This window comes from Acipenser ruthenus, chromosome 4, assembly GCF_902713425.1.
Source record: "Acipenser ruthenus chromosome 4, fAciRut3.2 maternal haplotype, whole genome shotgun sequence".
NCBI lineage: Eukaryota > Metazoa > Chordata > Actinopteri > Acipenseriformes > Acipenseridae > Acipenser > Acipenser ruthenus.
Genome location: NC_081192.1, coordinates 69725874 through 69753462, shown reverse-complemented (window position 1 = coordinate 69753462; position 27589 = coordinate 69725874). Strand labels below are relative to the sequence as shown.

At 38.3% G+C, this 27589-nt stretch overlaps 1 protein-coding gene across 1 annotated transcript; it reads left to right on the top strand.

Annotated features, from left to right (window-relative positions):
* The first annotated feature begins 1999 nt into the window (after positions 1 to 1999).
* aldh5a1 (aldehyde dehydrogenase 5 family, member A1 (succinate-semialdehyde dehydrogenase)) lies at positions 2000 to 14288 on the top strand. The gene is made up of 10 exons (XM_034000707.3): positions 2000 to 2713; positions 5032 to 5115; positions 5719 to 5889; positions 7083 to 7199; positions 8644 to 8787; positions 9304 to 9447; positions 9768 to 9926; positions 10512 to 10675; positions 12888 to 12946; positions 13376 to 14288. Exons 1-10 carry the CDS (start codon positions 2423 to 2425, stop codon positions 13585 to 13587), a joined length of 1545 nt encoding a protein of 514 aa, XP_033856598.3. The 5' UTR covers positions 2000 to 2422; the 3' UTR covers positions 13588 to 14288.
* Positions 14289 to 27589: the final 13301 nt, after the last annotated feature.

The following is a 27589-nucleotide window of genomic DNA, read 5'->3' as shown; positions in this document are numbered from 1 at the left end:
GTTGTATATACAGTAAGAAACACGGGATGCCAAATTAGACAGCGGACACTATCATAGTCTATGGCTGTATTATTTGGTACCCCCTATATAGTTCAAGCAGTGCTCCTAGAAATGTCAAACTCACAAAAAAGGCGTATGCATGTCCTCACACATACACATTGTTTGATTCATATCAAAAGTATTTACAACTAGAAATTAGAGTTTTGCTGAACAAAACCAAAGTGACTGCGGTACCATAATCTAAGGGTTATGTCCTATCAGATCAAATGATTTGTAAGCATGAAGTAATACAGAAATGAGAAAAAAACATCTAACCTTGATATGTACAGAAAAAAAAAAAAATCTGGCAGGATAAATTTCAGCTGAACACCAGCTGTACTGTAACTTAAGAGAATCACAGAATACAGCAGTAAAAACACTGAGGGGTCTGTATCATTTACATGGTTAAAGGCTAAAAGAATGTGACATTGAAACAGTTCATTTTTACAGTACACCACCTGTAATTGAGCTTTATTGAGAGAATCACAGAAAACAACTGGGTACCAATACTGATTAACAAAAACAATGTAACGCAATCCGTAAACTCAAGGTTTAAACATTGTGTTTCCTCCTACAAACATTACAATGATAGCTGTCAGCATCGCTCAGGTCTGGCTTTCTTACACAAACAAGGTGGAACCAGCGATTGCAGGCATCACGGGCAATCTGGGAAATATAAATAAGATGAAAATGAGTCTTAGCAAGTTTCATTGCTTCAAGCCTGGCTGCTGAAGAAAATTTCAAGTTGGCTTAGTCCATTCTTCAACAGGGTCTTTGTGTGTACAGAAAGAGAGGCTGATTTAATTAGTCTCACCTTCAGCACCCGTTGGGTCATATTAATGTGTCCTTTTGGTTAAATGTTTATAAAAAAAAATAATCAAAATCCATTATGTTAACAGTAGCAATGGCAGAGGGAAGGTTACAGTTGAAGATTATTATTTATTTCTTAGCAGACGCCCTTATCCAGGGCGACTTATAATTGTTACAAGATATCACATTATTTCTACATACAATTACCCATTTATACAGTTGGGTTTTTACTGGAGCAATCTAGGTAATGTACCTTGCTCAAGGGTACAGCGGCAGTGTCCCCCACCTGGGATTGAACCCACAACCCTCCGGTCAAGAATCCAGAGCCCTAACCACTACTCCACATCAAAATCCATTATGTTAACAGTTGCAATGGCAAAGGGAAGATTACAGTTGATTAAACTAATACCTAATAGAATAAAAAATGTTATAAAATGGACCCGTCAGACAGATTTATACAAAAACACAAACGCATACAAAATTAACTGTAACTGAATAGAAAGGAAAGAAATACACATTGCATAAAAAATAAGTTGTAAATCTTCATGACACTTAGTCGTCATAAAATGCATAAATAATCGGTCTCGGAATCAGACACCTTAGCACATGCAAACAGAACTTTGAGGTCTATTTATAATGATGTAAAATAAATTCAAGACACACACACATTATATATATAATTATTATTTATTTCTTAGCAGACGCCCTTAGCCAGGGCGACTTACAATTGTTACAAGACATCACATTATTTTTTACATACAATTACATTATTTTTTTACATACAATTACCCATTTATACAGTTGGGTTTTTACTGAAGCAATCTAGGTAAAGTACCTTGCTCAAGGGTACAGCAGGAGTGACCGCCTACCTGTGATTGAACCCACAACCCTCCGGTCAGAGCCCTAACCACTACTCCACACTGCTACCTATATATAAACATGGCAGAATTACAAAATCTATTTCAACGGTCACATAATCATATATTGGTTCGTTCTTAATCTTACAAAATTAGAAATTGTAGTCCGTTTCTTCTGCTGCCTGCTCAACGCTTTGCGTTACTGTCCAGCGCTGAGTGGGCTCCAATAATGGCGCCTGTGATGATTACACGCATTGAATCATGGGATAGATGGTCCTAGCCTTCTGTCCTTGCCTAGACAGCGGAAGTTGATTATGTAGATATGTGTTGTACCTTGAGTTTATGAAACTAGAGAAAACTGGTTTTATTTGCAATATTAAGGCAATATTCTGAGGGATAATTAAACTAAAGAACATTGGTTTTATATTTGCAATGTTAATCTGCACAATTATTCGAATTGAACTGAACTGATCCATATTTTAAGAATAAGCCTGATTAATTTAAAAAAGAAGAAAAAAAAGCAATAATCAAAGTCACATGACTTGCGCAGACTCCTGTGTAAAAATTTGTTTTCTGCAGTACAGTTGTGCGAGGGTGTTGGAACTGGACTGATGCTGAATAAACGGCAAAATTATTTAGCATAAAAACAACATATTTGTTTTTTTATGTTTTACGATAGTTGCTATTATTATTGAACAAGCCAGTCTGTATCTGCTATGATGGGCGTTTTATGTCTAATTCGAGATCGTGTTTTTTTCTCTCGCTCTACCCCTGGCTTGGTTGCTGCGATCCGCCGGGGATATTCACTCTCTGTCTCCCAGAATTTAGTTCGCACTCAAGCCTATATCGGTGGTCGCTGGGTGTCCGCTCCTGCTTCTTTCCCAGTGTTGGATCCTGCAACTGGGAAGGAGCTAGCCAAGGTGGCGGATTGCGGGACCCATGAGGCCAAAGAAGCTGTCAATGCTGCCTATACTGCATTTCAGTCGTGGAAGCAAAGCTTAGCTAAGGTTGGTTTCTACACATTTTATATTTTTAAACTGAATTGGTGCAATGTATTTTATGTCTATAACAGTTTTACAAGCGTGTGTACTGCACAGCTGCGTCATACGCGTTCCATAGCATTACCACCAGACTGAAACCATTGTGCTTTTTTAATGGATACCAATGTATGTGTATGTGTGTGTGTGTGTATACACACACACACACACACACACACACACACACATATATATATATATATATATATATATATACACACAGTGCCTTGCAAAAGTATTCAGACCCCTGACCAATTCTCTCATATTACTGAATTACAAATGGTACATTGAAATTTCGTTCTGTTTGATATTTTATTTTAAAACACTGAAACTCAAAATCAATTATTGTAAGGTGACATTGGTTTTATGTTGGGAAATATTTAAGAAAAATAAAAAAGGATATTTCAGGTACTTAAAGTAGAATAATTGATTACAAATCAATTATCAGGACGTTTCGGACTACAAGTCCTTCATCGGCTGAATACAAAAAAACAGTGCTTTAAGAAGTTGATAAAAAACAAACAAGTAGTCTTTTAAACACAATTCCAGAATGATGATGATGATGATGATGATGATGATGATGACATCAGAATAGAATGTTCATTCCAAATGGCTCCAAAGTGCCTAGTTTGAAAATAAGTTCACATTCCTTTTGTTTCCTGACGGCATTAGTTCCATAGCATTGAACCATCCCACAAATTGTGATGTCTTTATAGTGTGGTCATTTCTGTTAAAATGTCTGGTGACAGGAAAGGTAGAGGTGTTAATTCGTATACTTCTCAGATGTTCCACGAAGCGATCAGCCAAGCGTCGTTTTGTTTGACCAATATATAGCTTGTTACATTTGATGCAGTCAATGCAATATACTATTCCTTTACTAATGCAAGTAAAAGTATCATGGATAGTAAATGAGGATTTTGCTCCCTTAACTACTGTGTTGCTGTGAAATTATTTACAAGTTGCACAACGTGACCTATTGCATGGAAACGTACCCTTAAGATTGGGTCGTATGTTACTGTGGACCAGATGCTCTCTTAGATTTTTGTCTCCTCTGTATGACATTAGGGGAGGGTTATTGAAAATAGGAGCTGTAGAAGGATCATCTTGAAGAATGCTAAAATTTCTTTGTATGATGTGTTGTACTTTTTTGGTCATAGGATGATATGTATATATATATATATATAATGCGCAGAGAGCCAGCTGCCCAACGTTTCGATATGTAAAAACATATCTTTCTCAAGGGAGCCGGTCTTGATTTGGCCTCCCCAGCGCATCAGCATGCACAACTTTTGAATGAATTTGGTTTATTTATTTATTTAAATGTTAAATATTTATTGAAGTTAATTAGTTCATTCTTTTCTGTTGAGTCCCGCTGGCATAATCGTGCTCAGTCCATTTATCCATTTACTTTCTTTTATTCTTCTATATGTCGCATTGTCTAATTTTTGCAATACTACAATACTGCAATACTACAATACTGCAATACTGGATTCTTTTATATAAAGTTGTTCCAGTCTCTCCAACATATTTTATTTCATCACATTTTTCACAGGCTATTCCATAAACAACATTGCTATTTTTACAGTAGGTATTAGTTTTTAGTGGATATATGGTGTTCTTATGTTTAATTATATTTTAATTTTTGTCCATGTATTTACAGGGTTTACATGTACTAGTGTTTGTATAACCTATTTTATCAATTATTCTTTTATGTTTACTGTGAACTAAAATTAGCTTCTCTTTTGAATGCTACAACAGGGGCATTAAGAAATACTTTTTTCAATTTTTCTGAATTATGTAGAATCCGCAAGTGTTTCCAAACTATCTTACAAATATTGGGCAAAAGTTTAGAGTAAGTCATTACTAATGGGACTCTCTTGACCTTTTTATCTCTTTTTTATAATCTATCAGATCATCTCTTTTTAGTTTATCCACTTTTCTTAACTCCGTCTCTATAATTCATTCTTTGTATCCTCTTTTTTTAAGAATTGTTTTTAATACATTTCTTTGTTTGGGGTCACCCCTGTGACCCCAATATAGCTGGATAATGTCTAGCCTCCACCAGAGTATAATCCTTAACATGCCCCCTAAAGGGGGGCCACCCTCACAGAGTTTCATGTCTGATACAGAACTGTAACATTACATACATGGGCCAAGGAAACATTCCCAATAAAGAAGCTAGTGTCCTGGTCCATATGATAAATCTCTGTAAAGTATATTTAACCTTATATTGTCAAATGTTACTTTCAGGCAACATTGCAAACAAAGGTTTCTTTTTTTTCTTTAAGGAAAGAAGTGTGCTGCTCCGAAAATGGTACGAACTGGTAATGCAAAACAAAGATGATCTTGCCAAATTAATAACAGCAGAATGTGTAAGTGAAAAAGAGTGGAAACCCAGATCTTCTAATGTGGAGCAATCGGCAATAGAAAACATAGTAACTACTATAATACTTAATATTAAAATTACCGGTAATATATGGAGTACATATATTAGGTAAAATAAAGAACGGTCTCCATCATTCTGCATTGTTAGATATTACTAACTGGATATTTGGAATACCACTGCACTTGTGAGATTGCTTGCCTATTAGGCAAGGATGTAAGTGGAGTAAAATAGGCAAATAAGAGCCACTCATCATGAATCTATTCATCTGTCCATTACTTTTGTTACCCACTGTACAAAAACAACATAACCACATTGCATATGTTTAACAGTGCCTCTGTAACCAGCCATTACTGGAGTACTCCACATACAAATTACAAGTTACTGTTTAATTACACAATAATGGTGGGGTGACCTATGAAGTTTATAAGATATTTGTTACATATTTAGGAAGTCTGTTTTTAAAACAGCTTGGAGATGTCATAACAGCTAATGCTCAACTACAAAAACTGTTTGTAGCTAATCATCCTATAACCACATAACACCTGGAATATAGTTTAATGATACCGGTTGTCTTTTTTCCTGTTTCTAGGGGAAACCTTTAACAGAAGCCTATGGGGAAGTTGCGTACTCTGCCTCCTTTCTCGAATGGTTTTCTGAAGAAGCTCGGCGGGTCTATGGCGATGTTGTCCCCCTTACTGCAAAGGACCGAAGGATTCTGTTACTCAAACAGCCTGTGGGAGTAGCATCGATTATAACTCCTGTGAGTCTGTTACCCTAGTGTGTCTGAGCAACTGTCCATATTTCTCCACTCTGACTGTGACGCCTTTTGCAAGCTCTGTTGAGTTTTTTGCAGTGGTGGCTGCCAAGATCAGTACCATATTGAATTGAATATTGTACTAATCTTGTACTAGTCATTGCAAAAAATGAAGAACAAATGTTCCACACTGTCATTCTGCCTTGGTAATAAATTAATATTTGGCTTACTATTGCAAAAAAATTAAAATCATCTGAGATTATGTATTCCTGTTTATTCAGGGATATCAGTGTGTTTAGCAGCACAAAGGGATTTCAGTGGTGTGTAAAACACTTTGTCCCAGTTTAAGGACATCCTCCTACGGTGAATAAAAAACACATACGACGAACGATCGTTCAATATTCTGTTTATACCACAAGCATATTTTAAAAATGGCAGTAAAATGTGTATATTTTATATTAAATGTGTTGATTCAAGGATTATTTTACTTGTCAGATCTTTACACTCATTTTCAACAGACGCACGCTTCGACGAAGATTAATTTCAGATGTTGTTTATGGCCTCTTCGCAACCTTGAACTTAGTCTGTCAGTGTGCAGCCTAGGTGCACATCTTAGGACGGAATCGGCTGGAATTTAAATAATAACGATTCCTTTGGTTAAAGTCAAATGATGGTAACTTTCCAGAAAAACGTGAATGCTTTTTGTGGCAGTACTTTTACAAAGCTGCTGCTGTCAAAGCCCTGTATTTCAGACACTTCATATTTGCACGGTTGAGCATGTCCATTCACTATGTAACGCTCAAATTTGCAGTTTTGAAAGACACTATAACAAGCAGGTGTTTTCATTTTTAAAAATTGTACCTGGTACTTTCTTGGTCATTTCACCTGGAGAGTGCATGTGTCCTCACCTCTTCAATACCTTTTTCCCAGTTGCTAAATAACCAGCTGCTTCCCTAACTGAATGCTTCGCAGGAAAACATATTTTGACTCCGAAGACATTGCTGTTTTTTTCTTCCATGTATTAGCTGTTTTAAAGCCACAAAAAAAACATATTTGATTGTTCTTCAGTTTTAGACAAAGGTAAATACCTATGTATGTACTGTATTGTCAGACATGAGTGTAAGATAGTTAACTCTGCCAACTTTGCCTCAACTGCTAGTGTGTATAACCCTACACTTTTTTTGCCTTTTCTTCACCAGTGGAACTTCCCCAGTGCGATGATCACTCGGAAGGCTGGAGCAGCCTTGGCAGCAGGATGCACAGTGGTGGTGAAACCAGCTGAGGACACTCCTCTATCTGCTCTTGCGCTGGCTGAGGTGAGCATCCATGTATCATTTATTTAAGGCAAATTGGAGCACACACTACAAATGCAAAAAAGGAAAAACCTGTTTTGAATCTGGCTTGAGTGCAATGTTTCTTCCAAAACAAGTATCAAGCTGGTAGTTCCAACACGAGTAGCAATTGTTTTATTTATTTTCGTTTCCGTTCTCCTCACTCTCTCCTATTCTCTCCCTGAACACACCAACCCTGAGTGAATGATTCGTGCATCTATATATACAGCAGCAGTGTGGAGTAGTGGTTAGGGTTCTAGACTCTTGACCGGAGGGTCGTGTGTTCAATGCCAGGTGGGGGACACTACTGCTGTACCCTTGAGCAAGGTGCTTTACCTAGATTGCTCCAGCAAAAACACAACTGTATAAATGGGTAATTGTATGTAAGAATAATGTGATATCGTGTAACAATTGTAAGTCGCACTGATGTAGATGTAGATATCCTTCTGCCTGGTGTTGATGGCTGAAGTGTAATGCTGGCTCCAGGGATCAGCCTATTTTGCCTCTCTGACGCATCGGAACTCACAACGGCTGCAATGCTGGCTCCAGGGATAAACCACAGTGCGGCCTCTCTAGCGCATCAGCATGACAACTGTCTGGACTGAGCTGAGTAGGGTACTTCTCTGGGGTCTTCAAGTGGGCACCTTCCATCCTTGGTGTTTTGTCGACTAGCCCACGACACCTTAAGAGGGCTCGATAATGATTCTGGTGTCCCAGTATCACCCCCTCCATCCTCCTCTCAGCTAAGCCCAGTTTACTTAACTTCTTTTACATGTACTTTTTTTTTTTTTTCTACTGTGCTTGAAATCCCCAACTATAATCTTTTCGTCTCAACCAGAGCCAGTTGCTGCTCCTCTCTGCTGCTTCAGATAAGTTCTTCACTATGCGTCACAACTCTTGACCACTGAATCCAATGTCTCTGAGAAACCGGGTTGAGGAGTGTGCCACAAATCCTCGACAACCCACCTCCACTGGGTAAACCTGGACTCTTCATCCTCGCTGTTCCGCTTCAGTAGCTAGTTGAGCGTACCGAAGTTTCTTCCTCTCATACGCCTCATCCACAACATCCTCCCATGGCACTGTTAACTCTACCAGGTGAACAAGACATGCTGATCCAGACCACAAGACAATATTAGGTCGAAGGTTAGTTGTGGCAATCTCAGGTGGGAAAATAAGCCGTTGTCCAACATCTGCCAGCATTTTCCAGTCTCTAGCAGCATCCAGTTGTCCTAGATGAGTTTTGGTTTTAATACCTTTTCTTGGAGGTTGCTTCCCTGGATCTTCGTGTGTCATATGTTGCTGGCATTGGTGGCAACCAGTTGGTCATGCTGCGCTTGTCTTCCAATGCTAAGGCAAATAAATACATTTAAAGTAAAATGCAGTGTTTTTAATTCACAGTACTGTACTAACTGATGTTTTTCTTTTGTAGCTGGCTTCTCAGGCAGGGATCCCAGCGGGAGTCTACAACGTTCTCCCCTGCTCGAGGACCAGCACCCCTGCTGTAGGGGAGGTGTTGTGTACTAACCCGCTGGTTGGCAAAATCTCCTTCACAGGCTCAACTGCTACTGGAAAGGTGTGTTTCAAATGTTTAGCACAAAACTAGCCTAAAATTAGTATCCTCCAGCCTCTGGTTGTTGGCTTAAGAGTTTGATAAAATGGTTTTAATGTTGGCTGGAGGCACTTGTATGTTTTAGTTATCTTATTATGAGCTAGGCTTAGTCATGTGAGGAATCATGATTGTTTCCATAATTTAACCATCCTTTTAATGCTTTTTAAATCTTGTGTTAACTCAGCTATTGTTTTTCTGAAGCTGTCCCAGTTGCTTGCACTCCTTCAAACTCCACTTTATTTGCACCTTGACTTGAGTGAGTTTAGGATAAAGGTGTTGGCTTCCTTCTCCCCTCGAGACGCACGACCACAGAACAATTGTACGCCTTTGATACTGGATTCCCTCTCCCCAATTTTGAGGGGGATTTAGTTTATGCACCACCGCACCACATACACAATACTGTCTCAACAGGCTTTTCACTCCATCACTGTCTCACCCTGGCCATCTGAAAGAGCCAGCCTGCTCTGCTATGTTTTGTAGGTTCTGCTGAGACATGCTGCTGGCACAGTGAAGAGGGTCTCGATGGAGCTGGGGGGAAACGCTCCATTCATTGTGTTTGATAGTGCTGATGTGGACCAGGCTGTCATTGGGGCCATGGGCTCCAAGTTCAGAAACTCTGGTCAGGTAAATAGCAGCTTGTAAAAAAAAAAAAAAAGTGTGTGCTGCAGAAATAAATACAATATGTGTTTCTTTCAAAACTGCACATTTGATACCCATGCAGCTAAGATTTCTGATTATTGTGTTAGCTACAATTATTCGAAATTATATCTAAATATAAAATATTTCTATCTGTCTATCTGCCTATCTGTCTATCTTTCTATCTATCTGTTTATCATATATATATATATATATATAGTATATATGTAAAAAATAACAAAACTGTTTGCTTCTGTTTTAATATATCAAAATATTAACCATTGTTTTTCTCCTCTGGGTGGGATCAGACCTGTGTGTGTTCAAACCGTTTCCTGGTGCAGAAAGGGATCCACGACATATTTGTAGAAAAACTAGCGAAAGCAATGGAGAAACAGCTGCATGTGGGACATGGGTTTGAGTCAAAGACCACACAGGGCCCCCTGATTAACGAAAGAGCTGTGGAAAAGGTAGGATTTAACAAGCACTACAAACACTAAAATACCATTCGTATGCAGTGTACCACACATATAGAATACAGTGAAAGGCATATGAAAACTGGCTTTGCAATGTGAGGTATTTTATATTTCTCTGAATAATACTGGAATACTTTATTCCTGTAAACACGTTTGCTTATCTCTGTAAAAGTGAGAGATGTGTTTGTCTCCATTAATCAACGATTTGGGGCAAGTCAAGATTTACCTCATGATCTTGAAGCTGGAGATATGTCATGTTAAAGCACAGTAGCAATAATAGAATATTAAAATGAGCCTGACTTTAATTAAACAGGAGTTTCTGACAAAAATAACCCAATACTCACAGTACAATACTGCTGGGTGAATCAGGGTGAACTGTAGCAATCGCGAGGTGTTACACGTGTTCAACTTACTGTCTCTCGTTCTTGCAACACAATGATCTGTATAACGCTGTATCAGCAGTTTTGAGTATTAGTCCTGTGATATAATTGGTACTGTATTCTGCAGTTCTTGGGCAGGGGTCTTGTTAAGTGCTGATGTTCAGTGCTGTTCAATATAATGTCACTTCTTCTGGATTAGGTGGAGAAGCAGATAGCAGATGCCGTGTCTCACGGTGCCAAAGTGGTAAAAGGAGGGAAGCGTCTCAAAGGGTCTTTTATGGAGCCAACTCTCCTCTCCAACGTTACTACAGACATGCTGTGCACTCAGGAGGAGACGTTTGGACCCCTGGTGCCGGTTCTCAAGTGAGAAAGTCTTATTTGATTACGTGATTATCTACTGCCATGCCTGCTAACAGGGGTTACACACTCGCTATTCTTTCTGAAAATGTATTGGGGACACCACATATGAAATACAGCACCTTTCAACTGCTTTAGAGACGCTTTTGGGAAACTTTGGAGTAGGGACTAGAGGTAGGCCGATGTAAAATATCCATGGTATTATCTGTCAAAACCAATATTATGATAACTTTATTATCCTGGTGTAAATTGTGTCAGTTACATACTTAATAAAAATGGAGAAATACTGTAATTTTACTTTGAAAACAAAATCCCAAACCTAGCACTATATATATATATATATATATATATATACATATATATATATATATACAGTGCCTTGCATAAGTATTCACCCCCCCTTGGACTTTTCCACATTTTGTAGTGTTACAACCTGGAATTAAAATGGATTTAATCGGGATTTTTACCGTTTGATTTCCACAACATACTTAACACTTTGAAGGTGCAAAATATGTTTTATTGTGACACAAAAGTTAATTAAACAAAAAAAAAGACATTTGTTGGTTGCATATTTATTGAGCTTATTTAGGGGTGTCGCAAGCAAAGGGGGTGAATACTTATGCAGTCAAGACTTTTCAGTTTTTTATTTGTAAATAATTTTGAAAAATATGTAGATTTTTTTTTCCCCACTTTGACATTATGGACTATTTTGTGTAAATCGGTCACAAAAAATCCTAATTTAAATCCATTTTAATTCCAGGTTGTAACACTACAAAATGTGGAAATGTCCAAGGGGGGTGAATACTTATGCAAGGCATTGTATGTGTATGTGTATGTATATGTATATATATATATATATATATATATATATATATATATATATATATATATATATTTTTTTTATACAGTCAGAATTTTAAAACTTTAAATGAACACTCTAAAGTTGTCCAATTTATTTTACAATGCCACAGTATGTATTATTCTGAAATATTAAGATCAATAATTTGCCCAAAACAAGATGGTGCTGCAAAGTACAAAAAAAACAAACAAAAATGCTTTGTTTAGTTGATTTTAAACAGAATTTGGAAATTATCGGCTCTATTGCTTGAACCACAAACACTTACTAATCGAGGTTATTATTTAAGAGCAGAGAAGAGTTATTTATACGTATAGTAAAACTATTAAATACATCTGTTATTGATTGTATGTCTACACAACACATTGTATTGCACAAGCTTCCAGTGTTCAACAAATCAATATTACACATCTAAAGTTTGTACAAAAAAAGGTTTCTTCACATAACTTATGATGTTTATTTTGTGTTGCTGAGTTTCCTCCAAAACAATGATCAAAATACAACAATCAGTTCACATTAATTAAACTACGTAGAGCTACAAATAAGACAATAAACATTGTTACATTGTTACTGCATCTTTTATCAGGCACCATTACAATAAATGATGTGTCACTGACAGTGAAAATAGTTATGCTGCTAAACCTGTATCTTTTACCTAACATGTCTTGTGCTTTTTCCATTTTCTTTCTTGATATGTTTGGCAAGTTGTCTTACATTTTAAGTTTCAGCTGCGATAATCCACCTGCGAAAAAAGCTATTTTTGTTTTTATTGGTGAAGCTAGGTGAGAAAACCGAGTACTACTTGAGACTCATTTTGTACAGGATGTTGAATAAAGCCGTTCAAATGAAAACAAACAATGTTTTCCTTAACTTTGTTCATAGGAACACAAACATAGTATTAGTTGTTGTATACATAGTATGAACTGTTGTATACCGTAATTATCATATTCACAGTGCCGCATAACAGGAACAGTGTCAGTACCATAATGCGCTTAAACTGCAAATCCGGTACATCGCCTCCCCGAGGTAGGGACACCCCATTTAAAAAGTAGTATTATCCATATAGGAAACATCTTACACACCTATTGTTTGGTCTTCAAATACCAGAATTAGGATTTGGCCTTCAAATACCAAATTCAGTCTGCATCTGTTGAAGTCATTTTTCCTAACCAATTTCACAGCCATGTGAATCAATGCCAATGTGTAGTGTTTTCATAACTATTGACTGTTCGACCAAAAACATACCTAAATGCAAAGTGTCCTTTCACATTTCTGAAGCATTAAATTGCCAGTAAATACCCACTTTTTAAATAATAAACTCCAAAACTTTTTTTTTTTGTTTACTGTGTTTTACCTCTACAGATTTGACACAGAGGAAGAAGCACTTGCAATAGCTAATTCTGCCTCAGTAGGTTTGGCAGGTAAGTTTAACTTAATACATTTAACACTTGTGTACGGTAGGATGTTTTTAGTCACCTGTACCCTATCTACGAAAGAAATCATGTGATTGCCATTTGTGAAATTCAAAAATATGTGTTAAAATTGTAATAATGTGCATTATTTAGCTAGTGTGCCATAGAACCCTAGCCATAGCCAGTTCAGAAAGGAACTCCAGGTTTGGAGGACGCTGACTGCATCCTCTGCCGTTCTTATAGCAGTACTAGCTCTGAAGTTAAGTTTGTTATAAGGAACATTTGTTGATTTTTTTAGAGAAGTGTGGAAAAAGAGATTAACTGCAGTCCCTGCATTGTGTGCTTCATATTTCCTGGTCACTCAGGCAAAGCGAGGAAAAGTGTAACAAAGTTGTGCATAAACGTCTCAGCCCGTTTGTTTGTTTATTTTTTTGCCAGGTTATTTTTATTCCAAGGACCCCAGTCAGATCTGGCGAGTTGCAGAGCAGCTGGAAGTGGGGATGGTCGGAGTGAATGAAGGGTTGCTATCAGCTGCTGAAGCTCCTTTTGGTGGTGTGAAGCAATCTGGCATCGGGAGAGAGGGGTCTAAGTACGGAATTGAAGAATACTTAGAAGTCAAATACATGTGCTTTGGAGGGCTGTCAACCTGAACATAGAGCATCAATACCCCTCCTCCCTGATCATTGTTGTCCCTTTATGTAAAAAGAGGGAAAGAAAAGACACAGTAAGAACAGTAGTGGAAAGTTACCCATTAAGCACAAATGTTGTAATTTTAATTGTAATTGTTTTAATAACAAACAGATCTACTGTATCAACAAATAATCTTAGTTTCAGTCGCTAGTAAATAGCAGAAGGATTAAACATGTAGGTTTTTATTTCAAATTGTGAATCAGGAATAAGCACATTGTTTTATTTACATTCTACTAACTTTTTGTTTATTGTATTTGATAGTCCTTTATCATAGTGGACAAAGAATGTGTTACAGAAAATGATAAATAAGGTTAACATCTGTTTGTGAATTTTCACTGGGAACCTTTTAATGACTTGAAAAGGTCAGAATTAAAGTAAATGTGAAATGAAACTGCCAAAATTCACCACGATCTTCAATAGTATTGCTAATTCAGAATAAAACCCCATAATTACATGTATGTATGAAGGATAAAAAAGGTTAAGAATCTTGTCTACATCATATCTAAACTGTATTGTTGCCAAATTAAATTAGTTGTTGTTTAGAAAAGATGTTCTACAGAGATTTTTAGGCAATAATGATGTTGTTCTTGACTATCATAGTGTATGCTGTTTTGATGTTGTAAAGAAATTTACATGAAATAAATATTAGTTTTAAGAGAAAGTCCAGTCTTCATTAAAATACCTGACATTCACTGTATGCATAGATAGAACGATGAGAACATTCCCTGAGCCATGTACTGTATTTCACCAGTACAGAAACGAGAATGCAAGTGGAATGGCATTATGGGGTAAACTGGATTCCACTGTATAAAAGGGCCCCTTAAAACAAGGGAACTGTGTTTTGACAGGTAACTTTGCAGTAGGGTGAAAATGACCTAAGACTTGTGCAGCACATGACTCTTAACCCAACTCCAAAATGAATTGTTGATTAGGAACTAATGCTAACAGAATGAAGAATATCCAAATAATTGTGTCAGCACTATAAATGGAAACTTTTGTCAGCCACCTTCTGCATCTTGTTACGTTTGCATGTTTGTTAAAGACACAAACGTCGTCTTTAATACTGTTTCTGTCCAATCTCAGTGTTTACCTTCCAATTGTTTTTATGTTCTAAATGCTTCAAGTGTAATTGTACGCAGTTACTTTTAGTATTAGGTTCACAATTGTCAATCAGGATGAAATCTGAGCATGTACATTTCCTACAGGTCCAAGCAGTTGTTATAAAAGCAGATGTACAGTGTGGGGGGTTCCTGTGCAATTAGTTTACAGCTCTACCAAATCCACTAACATGGATATTGGGATACAGTAAGTAGGTTGAAAGTTTACCAAGAGGAGTCATGGGTATGGAATTTATTTACTGCTGTTTTCTTTTAATTCCATATACATTCCCATTCAGCATCTCTTATAATCTCAGACTTTCTAACACAAAATTAAATTGACTGTTCAAGGCCAGCTACACGCACAAAACCATTTAAAATACCTGTATAAAAGTGCCATTCACTTTCAATTTACAACCATTGCGTACATAACTCAGCTACCCAAATGGACTCCCCACTTAGTATCATGATGGAGTAGGTATTTATTTTACCAAGTAATAAAATAGACCATCTATTTTAAATAGTAGAATAAACTCTTGCTAATCCACACCTGAAATGCTTGCTGCTCAATTTAAATATTACTGCAAACGTCAACCCAACATTCATGACCTGCACATGTACAGTAAAGCATGTTAAAGTTACAAATAACATGCTCCCCCAAAGGTCTATTGCTTTTATCTGATCAAATATAAACGGGGAGATTATAAAAACAGACTAGAGAAGGCATTTTTAAAGTGGTACAGATTATGATAAGTACTCTGAACAAGTGTCCTGTCCCAAGTGGTTTAGATTAGCGTGAGTCTACTGTAATATAATAATGTGCAACACATAAATCACTGACAGGTATTTTACTGATGCAGGAGTTTTCAGCAGAGAAATATAACCAGTCGTAGCTTACAAATGTGCAGTGGTCCACAAAAATGCAGAATTTCACAGGGGTGACCCCAAACAAAGAAATGTATTAAAAACAAATCTTAAAAAAAGAGGATACAAAGAATGAATTATAGAGACGGAGTTAAGAAAAGTGGATAAACTAGAAAGAGATGATCTGATAGATTATAAAAAGAGATAAAAAGGTCAAAAGAGTCCCATTAGTAATAACTTACTCTAAACTTTTGCCCAATATTTCTAAGATAGTTTGGAAACACTTGCGAATTCTACATAATTCAGAAAAATTGAAAAAAGTATTTCTTAATGCCCCAGTTGTAGCATTCAAAAGAGAAGCTAATTTTAGTTCACAGTAAACATAAAAGAATAATTGATCAAATAGGTTATAAGAACACTAGTACATGTAAAGCATGTAAATACATGGAAAAAATAAAAATATAATTAAACATAAGAACACCACATATCCACTAAAAACTAATACCTACTGTAAAAATAGCAATGTCGTTTATCGAATAGCCTGTGAAAAATGTGATGAAATCAAATATGTTGGAGAGACTGGAACTACTTTATATAAAAGAATTCAGAACCACCTTTCATTAATTAGAAATAAAAAAATGAGTGAACCAATAGTACAGCACTTCACCAGTCAGGGACATGACATAAATGATGTCAAGTTTGTAGTATTAGAACAGCTCAAATTAGACAATGCGACATATAGAAGAATAAAAGAAAGTAAATGGATAAATAGACTGAACACGATTATGCCAGTGGGACTCAACAGAAAAGAATGAACTAATTAACTTCAATAAATATATAACATTTAAATAAATAAACAAAATTCATTCAAAAGTTGTGCATGCTGATGCGCTGGGGAGGCCAAATCTAGACTGATCCTCACAGCCAGCATTGCATGATATAATAAAAATATAAGTTTATATAAAGTAGTGTTAATTAGAATTAATACAGATTCAAAGATAGAAGTAAAAATGATGTCACAATATATAGAACACCATTACATCATGTAAGAATAAATCATGGATTTGAATGTAAACAATAACAAATAGTTGTCATGCCGTCAAAAACCTATAAATACCTCCAATGTTTTGATTCAAACACAGGCTCCCTTGAGAAAGATATGTACAACATATCGAAACATTGGGCAGCCGGACCACTGGGGCCACAGCGCTTTGGTGGTTGGTGAGCAGCAGGAGATATCTTCCCAGCAGGGTCCGGTGCCCTGCGCAAGCCAGGGAAACCAAGGGTTGCAGGTCTGGGTCCCGATCCTCTTGCATTTGTCAATCTGAGGGAGAGACTGTGGAGAGCTCTTTGCATGCCGGCAGGGGTATGAGGCACTCGCTGCTATTCTCCTGCTTGTGGTCCCGTTGCTGTCTGGTCCGGCAGTAGTGGCAACCTTCAGGTGCACAGGGACGGCATGATAGGGCATCCGCATTGGCGTGCTGCGTACCTGCTCTGTGCAGGATGGTGTAGTCAAACTCCTGGAGCTGCTCCAGCCAACGCGCCAGCTGTCCTTCGGGCTCCTTGAAGTCCACCAGCCACTGAAGCGATGCATGGTCGGTGCACAAGGTGAAGTGACGGCTGGTGAGGTAGGCTCGGAACTGGCGCAACAGAGTGTAGTTCCCTGCGGGTCAGACAATACCTGCACTCTGGTTTGCTAAAAGCACGGCTGTAGTATGCGATGACCTGCTCACCTCCTGGCAGTAGCTGGGACAGGACCGCACCCGGACCATGGTCGCTGGCGTCTGTGTCGAGGATGAAAGGGACGTCCAAGGCAGGCGGAACTAGGACTGGAGAGTTGATGAGGGCTTCCTTGAGCGTTGCAAAGGCAGTTTCACTCTCTGCTGACAGTGTTGCTGTCACTCTCTCCACACACAAAGCAAAAAAAATCAAAGTATATTTCGGCTGATGATTGTGTCAAGATATTTCCCAAAGAAACTGGACATGCAAATGGAGGTAATTGTTTTGCACATCTTGTAATGTGTCTTTGGAGAAAATCTGATCGATCGCTATTTAGCTTCAGAATCACACATTAAACGAAAGGCTACTACAGAGGCTGCTGAACAGAATGTAAAATAAACAGCTTTCAGAAAACAAACTGGAAAGTCAGCGCAGACAAAAAGTATTCCTGTCGGTTGTAGCCAAGTTAAATCAGTACTACAGACAGGTACGATCTAGCACAGCCACCTCGCTTCAAACAACCTGCTGCTTACTTTTTAAACACAGTTAGAATTTAGACCCGAATAGGCACGTTTTCATTGTTTTGACTCGGTACTAATAAAACAAATTATTGGATGGGACAAATAACATGACAACGAACGTGCTGCATATATTGCCTTTATTAAAGTATGCCAGCTGCCCTTGGGTAACCGAGTTTTGGGACTGTTTCTAATCGATTTCAACATCTGTGTAACTTGGCAAAGGGGTTAATTCTGTCCCTGCCAACAATCACATGTGTGGCCCTTCCCCAAATAGGTAATTGAGTGTGTAAGGTTTCTGCCAGAGTAACAGTGTAGGAAAGAGTCCTTAAGTAAATACACAGAAGTCCAGACTTTTTGAAAGGCCTCAGTCTATTTTCCATCACATGCTTCGTTACGCCATCCTCACAATCATGTACACAAACCACAGCTAGCCAATATATGCATATTATTGTAAGAGTTCCCATATCCCTGCACAACTATTAACTGCCATGCTGTACTTGTTCAACTCTCTTCTCATACACACGCACACACACTGCATCTCCTCCGTTGTGAGGTGGAGTTTGACGTCAGTCTCTCAAGAGCTCCCAACCTTAAAGGTACAAAGCTAATACTAATATATAAGGGATCATTACACGTGCTAAATCGGGGAGTGGCCACCTGTACAAAAGGAGGAGAAATCCTTTGTGGGGCGAGAGAGTTCAGTGAGTTGAACTGTGTTTTGTTTGTATGTGTTCTGTGAAGGCGAATGCTCAGCCTGACAGCAGTGTTTGTGTACGCTTGTTGTTTTGTTTAGTAAATGTGCATGTGAGGGCTAGAACTGCAGCTTCCTAGCCTCGCGAGTCTCCTTCCTGATGCTATCCTGCTACAATAACTGACTACTGTATTGGTATTTGAGAGTTCTGTAGGTGAAGTGTATCCAGTCACAACACAAGGAGCTTGCAAGCGCGTATGATAGGTAGTATCTGTCATGGGCAGCCACTGCTTTCATTACTGTAAACAGTACTACAGCATTTAAATATGGCAATGACGGCAATGAAAATTAATTAGTAAGCAATGTGATCAGCTTTTAAGGAGTAAGAAACTCCTGCACAGTCTTATAAAAATAAGATAATATTTTTGACCAACAACATTCTATATACAAAATAAAAGCAAAATACTGATGTAAATGTAACCCCCCCCAACTCACACAGGGGTCTGGGGTTCTTTTTCAGGGTCTCGGTTTATTCACTAAAAATAGTTAGGAAAGAAGGGTTGATGAGAGGTACAAGGGATAGTGGTATAATGGAGAGTAGGTATAGATAGAAATACTGAAGTTATAGAAGGGTGAATAATCTTATTCAGAGTAAGAGGGTGGTAGCGGCCTGTGTAAGAAATAGACACATTATCATCAGGGGCTGGCCGCCTCTACATGTGTTACATCATATCTTGGCAACAGTACCATTTAACATGTTTTATACTTAATACAAAACCCAACATTTTACTTAACCAGCAATAACTGAATCATTGTTATATTACGTGAAAGTATACACACCTGCTATTTCGCTTTTTCAGGGTTCCAGTCAAACTGCACAACAGGTGCTTCGAGACGCAGCTCTCTCTCTCTCCATCCAGATTTTCACGCTCTGCCGAACCTGTTCTGATGCAACCCCTATAACTCAGTGCCTTAAAGGGATAGTCCTGCATTTGGCTGATATATAAAACTACTCCCTTTAAACCACCCGGTTATATAAAGTATACATAACTCTATATTTTGTAAATTAATATTATACATTTTATAACCAAGAAATTATGATATTTACAGTTTATTTACAAGGGACAATGGAAGCTATGAGACACAAAATTACCGGTTACACATACTGTATAACTATACTACAGTATAGTCTCCGCCCCTGTTCACTGTATAGCTTGTGAAAACCTGTCAAAATTAAAATAAGTATGTCATCACATGCTATTTATGACATCACCAGGGCAGGTCTGGTTGATGGCAGATGAGATCATTTCTTATCTAAATACTTTTATATCCAAGATTCACGAGCAGTCTGAAAAAAATGTGCATAGGAAGAGGCTTTATTATCCATTTTGCCTTGATGGTAGTGCTGTCGAGTCTCTGTCAGTCTCAAGGGTGTATGCTCTGTGATAAAGACATGAAGGATTATATTAAGGAACTTATAGGAGTCTTAACAAACAAGGCAATGAGCCAAAAGACCAAGGACGCATTAAAAGCCATTGAGAAAGAAATGCCAGGAAGTTTAAATGCTCTCAGCAAAAAGGAGGGAAGAGGGGTCTTAGGGTTGGACGAACATACATCTGCTTTAAGTGAATTGCTTGCATTTACAATAGCTAAGAGGAAAAACATCCCAGCGACGGATGAAGGGGTTTTAAATCTTCTAACATCAGTAAGTGATGAAGGGCATCGAGTTCTGAAAAAATATGTGCACCAATTTGACAAAACATATTGCAACCGAAAGTGTGGCTATGTTGAAGTCGAAGCCATGAATTGTAATACGTGTAAGGAAGAAGAAACTACTTGTGGATTAGATCGCTTCTGTGGAATATATGAACTCAAGTTTCATTTAGGAGAGGATGTTGTGATTAACTGCACCCAGCCTTGGACTAATATTATTTCTCATAAGCGGCTAAACACCTTGTTTCAGATTGCAAATCTTAAGGAAAACGTGGTGTCCAATTTCAAAGATCTTGGAACATCTGAAGGCACACAGTGGCTGATAAAGGATTTCTCACAGATAAATGTGGGAAGATATATATGTCGAGTAATGCCCTATGATAGATATGGACTCTTCTATTACCAGGTATATGATGTGACAATGGATCCTAGAAGATTGCCTTCCACTACTACTGCTACAACTACTACTACAATTACAACTACTACCATGCCTGTCTTAATTAAACCAGCTCGAGTCACTTTCAATGGTTTTGTGGCTTCCACTGCTGCAGGAGCAAGCATTGTCATACTGGTCCTAGTAAACACAATGGTGTTTTTCTCTATGAGGAAAAAGAGAGTTGAAAAACTATTGATTAAGTCAACAGATGGGGAGGAAGGGGTGGTGAGTGAAAAAAACAAAGGATTGGAAGAAACACAAGGGAATGTTGAAGAAACAGAGGGAGACATACGAGGAGCAAGTGGAGGAACAGAAAAAGAGGGAACAGGAGAAATAGGGGGAACAGGAGAAATAAGGGGAACAGGAGAAATAAGGGGAACAGGGGAAATAAGAGGAACAAGGGAAATAAGGGAAACAGGGGAAATAAAGAGAACAGGGGAAATAAGAGGAACAGGGGAAATAAGGGAAACAGGGGAAATAAAGAGAACAGGGGAAATAAGAGGAACAGGGGAAATAAGGGAAACAGGGGAAATAAAGAGAACAGGGGAAATTAGGGAAATTGGGCATTTACAGCAAACAACACATGTTGTACAGGAGGAAGATAAAAGAGTAAGAGAGGAAGATGAAAAAAGACTGCTTGAAGCACAAAAAAGAACAAACCAGCCACCCGCTAAAATTCTGCAGCAGGTCATATTTGAAGATTAAAGATTAAAGGAAAAGTCTTACAAAAAAATGGTAAAGCACAGTAAGATCTTTATAAGTACATTTTAAAAGAGAAGTTTTTTTATGTGTTTGATTTGTTTCTAGTTGGGTGGTTGGGTGAGACAACGGTGCCCACGATGTCCAGTCAGCAAAACGTTACTCCCTGATTCTTGACAAGTCAAGAGTGTCTGTAGTATAACGTAGTATAATGATCGGAATCTAAAATTCCTGATGTTCTATCTCTAATGTTTGCTAACAAGGTAGGTTTTCTTACGTTATTTGTACTTCCTGTTATGTGGCTTCTCTTGAAAATTAGATCTTGATCTCAGTAAATAATTATTCCTGGTTCAGATTCTAATAAATAAATAAATACATAAATAAATAGGTTTGTTTCAGAAAAATGAAAAAAAAAATCTATTTGGCTCCTCTTCACCTGATAAAAATGTTTCAATGTACAGATATGAACAGTAAACATTAAATAATAATAATAATAATAATAATAATAATAATAATAATAATAATAATAGACCTTCAAAATATACACATTTAATCTTTTTTTTTTTTTTTTTTTTTTTAAACAATTACAGCATTAAACATGGCAAGTTGTAACTGTTGGTATGAGTTATAAGTTGTGGATTGTGGCTTGAAACCTTCTGTGGAGTATTAAACCTAGTACCATGCCTGTCAATTAAACCAGCCTGGGGAACCAGGGGAAGGTTCAGGCTAGTATGAGGCGCTGCCAGCGGGAAGTGTCGCTCTCTTGCAAGGGGCCGTTTTAGGCATACTGCAATCTTGGTCACCACCTTGGAACGGACCCTGGACCTGGTGTGAGCACGGTTCTACTGGCCAAGAATGAGTGCAGAAGAGAAAGCCTTCTGTGAGTCGTGTGAATGATGCTGTCTGCTGAAAATGCCACTTGGGAGACCTAAGGCCCCGCTAGTGAACATCAACACGTCAGAGCCAATGGAGCTGGTCTGTATGGATTACTTGTTGGATCCTTCGAAAGGTGGAGTGGCCAACCAACATTGTCACAAAACTATATAGAACTATAGCCTATATAATCATCACTCTGGTTACAAACGGTAGTGACATCTACTGTCAGCTCTACAATAACAATATTTATGAATCAATGGATTCTACCACCATGCATGAGCTTAGAGTTAAATAACAATTGATACAGCCAGTGGCGTACACACAATGTCACAGGCCCCATAGCAAAAACAAAATTCGGGTCCCATAACTATGGTATTGAGTAAATACGTGTACCTACAAGCCTTAGTTAAAACACTCGTTTTCTGCATTTCATGGCAGGGAAATCGTCCACAATCTTGTCCGTGTTCAATGTTCTTGCGTGTTCTTGTCCTATGCTCAACAAGGCTAGTCCCGATAGGCCTTCTTGACACAGGGTGCTTCTGGTGTATGTTTTGATCAGCTTAAGTTTAGAAAATGATTTCGGCAACAGTGACAGGAATAGTTAAAAACAAAAAAAAAAACATGCTGACGTGCAGACGTCAGGCAAAGAAAACGACAAGGCAGTGTTTTCAGCAATGAGGAGATGGGTTATCTCTTTGACTGAAGTAAGTTTCTCAATGTTATCCTTTAGTTATGCTCGGAAACATAGCATTTGACTTGGAAATTATGGCGATATGTCACTGCTGTACGTTTTGTGGAACTCTTCTGCTTGAGCAAAGAGCTCATCATCTGGCATAGAAACCAGGGTCTTTTGTTCGAATCTGCAGTCAATGCCCCATTTTAATGTAAGTGAAACCGCAGTCTCCCCATGTATTCTGAAAGTCATTGCGATAGTGTTTCAGCGGCACTTTGAATCAGTTCTGCAGCTTTCATTAGATCAAATATTTCTCGCTGTAACATTTTAGAGACACAATTCAGTTTCTAAAACTTTACACTGCAAGACTACAAGAAAAACAAACTGGAAACACTCAAGCTTCTTTTTAAGCCTGAGTGCTTCAGATTCATGTTTTTTTTTTCTTGACATAAGAATGATCCTTGTCAGTACTTTCAGTATGGCCATGTAGCGAAAACGCAAGGCTATCAGAGACTCATAACGGGATGACCAACGCATCGGACACAGTCCTTTCAGGTGCCCCCCTGACTCACTCGTGAAAGAGGAAAGAATTACCCAGCGTTTAACACAAAAAACGTATAGTCTGCACCACATCAAAAAAACATGACACTTCATGGATGTTCACAACTGCGTCATTTAATTTAGCACCAAATTCAGGTTGTCTGCTGCACAGTGTACATAAAGCGCATTCTTGCAGTGATTTGAGCTTAGTTGTACACCTCTGTAAACGCCACTCATGGCTGCTGCTCCATCAGAGCCTTCCCCGACATTTATTTAATTCCAAACCTTTGCTCTCTATGCACTTTAGAATTTCAGATTCAATTGAATTTCAACAAGACCTAAAAAAATGTTTATTTATCTTTATAGCAGTTGGTGTGTCATTTTCATATTCAACACTGACGTAGCGAAATATTTGGCTCATTTGAACCTTACTAATGTCTTTAGTTGTATCTGTTACAATTGAAAAGAATGGTGCTTTGTTTTATGTCATTGACACTATCGTTTAATACTTTTAGACAATCTCTATAACTTTGTTTTCAATTCTGGGGTTTAGGTATTTAATTGTGTTGCTTGGTAATTGTATGAGCTGTTTCAGCACTTGATCATACTCAGCTAAGAGCTCAATTACAGACAGGACATTACCTGAATTTCCATCGCCGGGACTCTCCCTGTGTCCTCTAAAAGGCAAGCTGCATGTCGCTAAAGTTAAGGTCACATTAACTCCCTTCAGAACTTGTCTCCAAAAGTTCTTTTCTTCCTGTATTTCTGCTTCATTGTGTGCATCCAGTGTCTGATTTGAGTCTCCAGTGATCGTATACAACACATGCATCTTTATGCGTTAGAGAAGTTTTGTGTGCCTGTATTTTGGTTGATAAGCCTTTCCAATTACGGATTCCTTTTGCCCAAGCAGGCTCAAATCCTAATTTGCTATGGTCTCCAAACAACCAACAGGGCTCACAGTATAGAGAATCAAGTTCAGGTGAATAACATAGCCAAGTTATACGCAATCGGACACCTGCTTTTGTTGTACGATTATAATAATGTTCTGAAAAGCATCTCCCACCTTGCTCTTCATCCCCTGGAAAAGGCCCTTTTGGTTGACATGATCCACAATCTAATATAAACCGCTTCACTTGGTGATCGCTAACATTAATAGGAAAGTTAGCCCTATCTGTTGGATATTCCGCTCCTTTAGGTAAGTTATCAATAACAACTTTCAGCACTGTCATTTTCTACTTGTACTCTTTCAACAGTTGCTTGTTTGTCATTCTTTGTTTGCATGTGGTCTTTTTTTTTTTTTTGCAGCTACTTGCAGTTGTATCGAGCCTAGACTGTTCTGTGTCCCTTGTTGCTTCGTTTTGCGTTTCGGTGCTGTCACATTAACGTTTTTTTTTTTTTAAATTTAGGATGCTTATGAATTTTTAATTCTTTTTTCTTTTTTCTCGTCTGAGCTCCACTTTGGTGGTGATACTCAGACATATTGCCTGCTGCCTATCTGTTTTGAATTCTGCCAATACTGTTAGTTCCTTAGCAACTGAAGTTAATACAGTCCTACCGATGCTGATTGGCCTTTTTCCAGTCTCTTGATTTTATTGAGCAATCGTCAATCAGTTAATTGAGAACTGTGTGTGTTTTCTGGTTGCGCTGGCCCTGGGCACGGTGGCCAAAGTGCTGTGGCGGAACTTCATCTGCCATTATGGGTTCCCCGACTGCACTCTGACCAAGGGAGAAACTTCAAGAGGAGGCTATAGAACCGCCACAGCATGCTGTAGATTCATAGTCAATGGATGGTACCTGAGATGTAGGGCACAGAGTCAGAGGATGATGATGATGAGGAGGACCATCAAGGGAAGGAAGGACCAGAATCATTGCCAGACCAGTCTCCCTCTCACCGGTACCCCACCAGAGTACAACGATGCCCAGGGCGAATTTGCTGCAGTACTCAACCCTGCTCTGGCAGGCCAATGAGGGAGGAGCTGTTAGCTCATGGCCGAAAGCTGTGGGGAGAATGGAAAAAAAAAAGAGAGCAAAGCCGTGTTGCTCTATCGAAAGACGAGGTACCAATGACATGGACTTCTTTAACAGACTGGGCAAGGGTGTAACAAAGGGATAGTGTACCTATCATACAGCTGCCTTATTCACATACATTTTACAGCACCAAGTCCCAATGTAAGTGTACCACAGAGGAACCAAAAGTTACAGGTTATGGCTTTCCCGGGGGGAAGATTCAGGCTAGTATAAAGCGCTGCATGCGGGGAGTCTTGTTCTCTCGCTGAAGCCGCCACTCTGTAGTAAACATTGTGAGGGGCCGTTCTGAGTTTTAGGCAGATACAGCGATTTCCCCCTCTCCCCCAAGAGAACTGAGTATTTGGGTTGTGTGCCGACCATTCCTCTGTTTTGCTTTTTTGGGTAATTAATAAACTACAAATTCGAATGAAAAGAAAAGTTGGCTCTGAGTGAAAAATCGGGTGAAGAAAACGGATGGAGGCGGGGAGAAGAAGGAAAGGTAAAAGGGACTTGCACAACGCAAAGTATTAATTAGAAAACACAACGCAAAAATAGGATAACTACATGAAAATACAAGCAGTGACCCCCTGAGGCCGCACAGTCAGGTTACACACTTATGCCCTCTCTGTGCTAAATTTGAAGTAGTGGGTTAAATTTATCTATACCATTTATGATTTTAAAGACTTCAATAAAGTCCCCTCTTTCCCTTCTTTTTCTAGGCTGAAGAGATGTCATTATTTAACCTGTCCTCATAGCTCATGTCATTAAGTGAGCTATGAGGACAGGTTAAATAATGCCATCTGTTCCATCATTTTAAATAATATCATCACATGAACACAGTGGGTTTGATGCATATCAGATAGATAGATCTTAAAAAATAAGCTTGCATAATAATTTCTCCAATAAATATACACAAGCAGCTCATCATTATTGTCTGTTTCACAAATTAATTATATTGTTGATTCACCAGGCCATTTCAGACATTTCCATACTATGCACTGCCTTTTAAAAGCTAAAACCTTGATATCACAAGTAAGATTTAATTGTATTTGTCTATGTTTAACAGCACTAGCTTGACCTGTCCTAAAAGAAAACTGACTAGCTGGGTACTTTTTATTTTATAATAACTAACTCCGCAAATAAATATTTCTTCGGTGAACTAATATCTCAGACCATCAAAGTGCACTTTAAAAAAATATATATCATCATGTTCACTCTTGTGCAGAATAAAAAGTAGTGACACTGTTCTCAATCTGAGCAGACGGGATAGGTGTCTGTTGCCTCATGGTTTATGATGCTCACAGTGGAATTGATGGCAACAGGGCCAGATTAAAGGACATGTGGGCCCTACGCTAACCCATATCTTGGGGACCCAATGCATATTATGGCCAATGGTGTTCTTGGCATATTGATTAATCCGGCCCTGTGTTTAGGACCTATACCAAGCGTTATTTTGGGGGCCACCTACATACTCACTGTACCACAACAACCAGGGTACTCAAGGTATGAGGCTTGTTAAACTATTTATGCCTTTATTGCCTTGTACCATACGACAGAAATCACATAACTGTCACGTCTATATATATATATATATATATATATATATATATATATACAGACATGCTCAAATTTGTTGGTACCCCTCCACAAAAAACGAAGAATGCATAATTTTCTCTGAAATAACTTGAAACTGACAAAAGTAATTGGCATCCACCATTGTTTATTCCATATTTAATAGAAATCAGACTTTGCTTTTTATTCAACATAATATTGTAAATAAGAAAACAAATGAAAATGGCATGGAAAAAATGATGGGACCGCTAACCGAATATTTTGTTGCACAACCTTTAGAGGCAATCGCTGCAATCAAATGTTTTCTGTAGCTCTCAATGAGACTTCTGCACCTGTTAACAGCTAGTTTGGCCCACTCTTCCTGAGCAAACTGCTCCAGCTGTCTCAGGTTTGATGGGTGCCTTCTCCAGACTGCAAGTTTCAGCTTTTTCCATAGATGTTCGATAGGATTCAGATCAGGACTCATAGAAGGCCACTTCAGAATAGTCCATTATCCATTCTTGGGAGCTTTTAGCTGTGTGTTTTGGGTCATTATCCTGTTGGAGGACTCATGA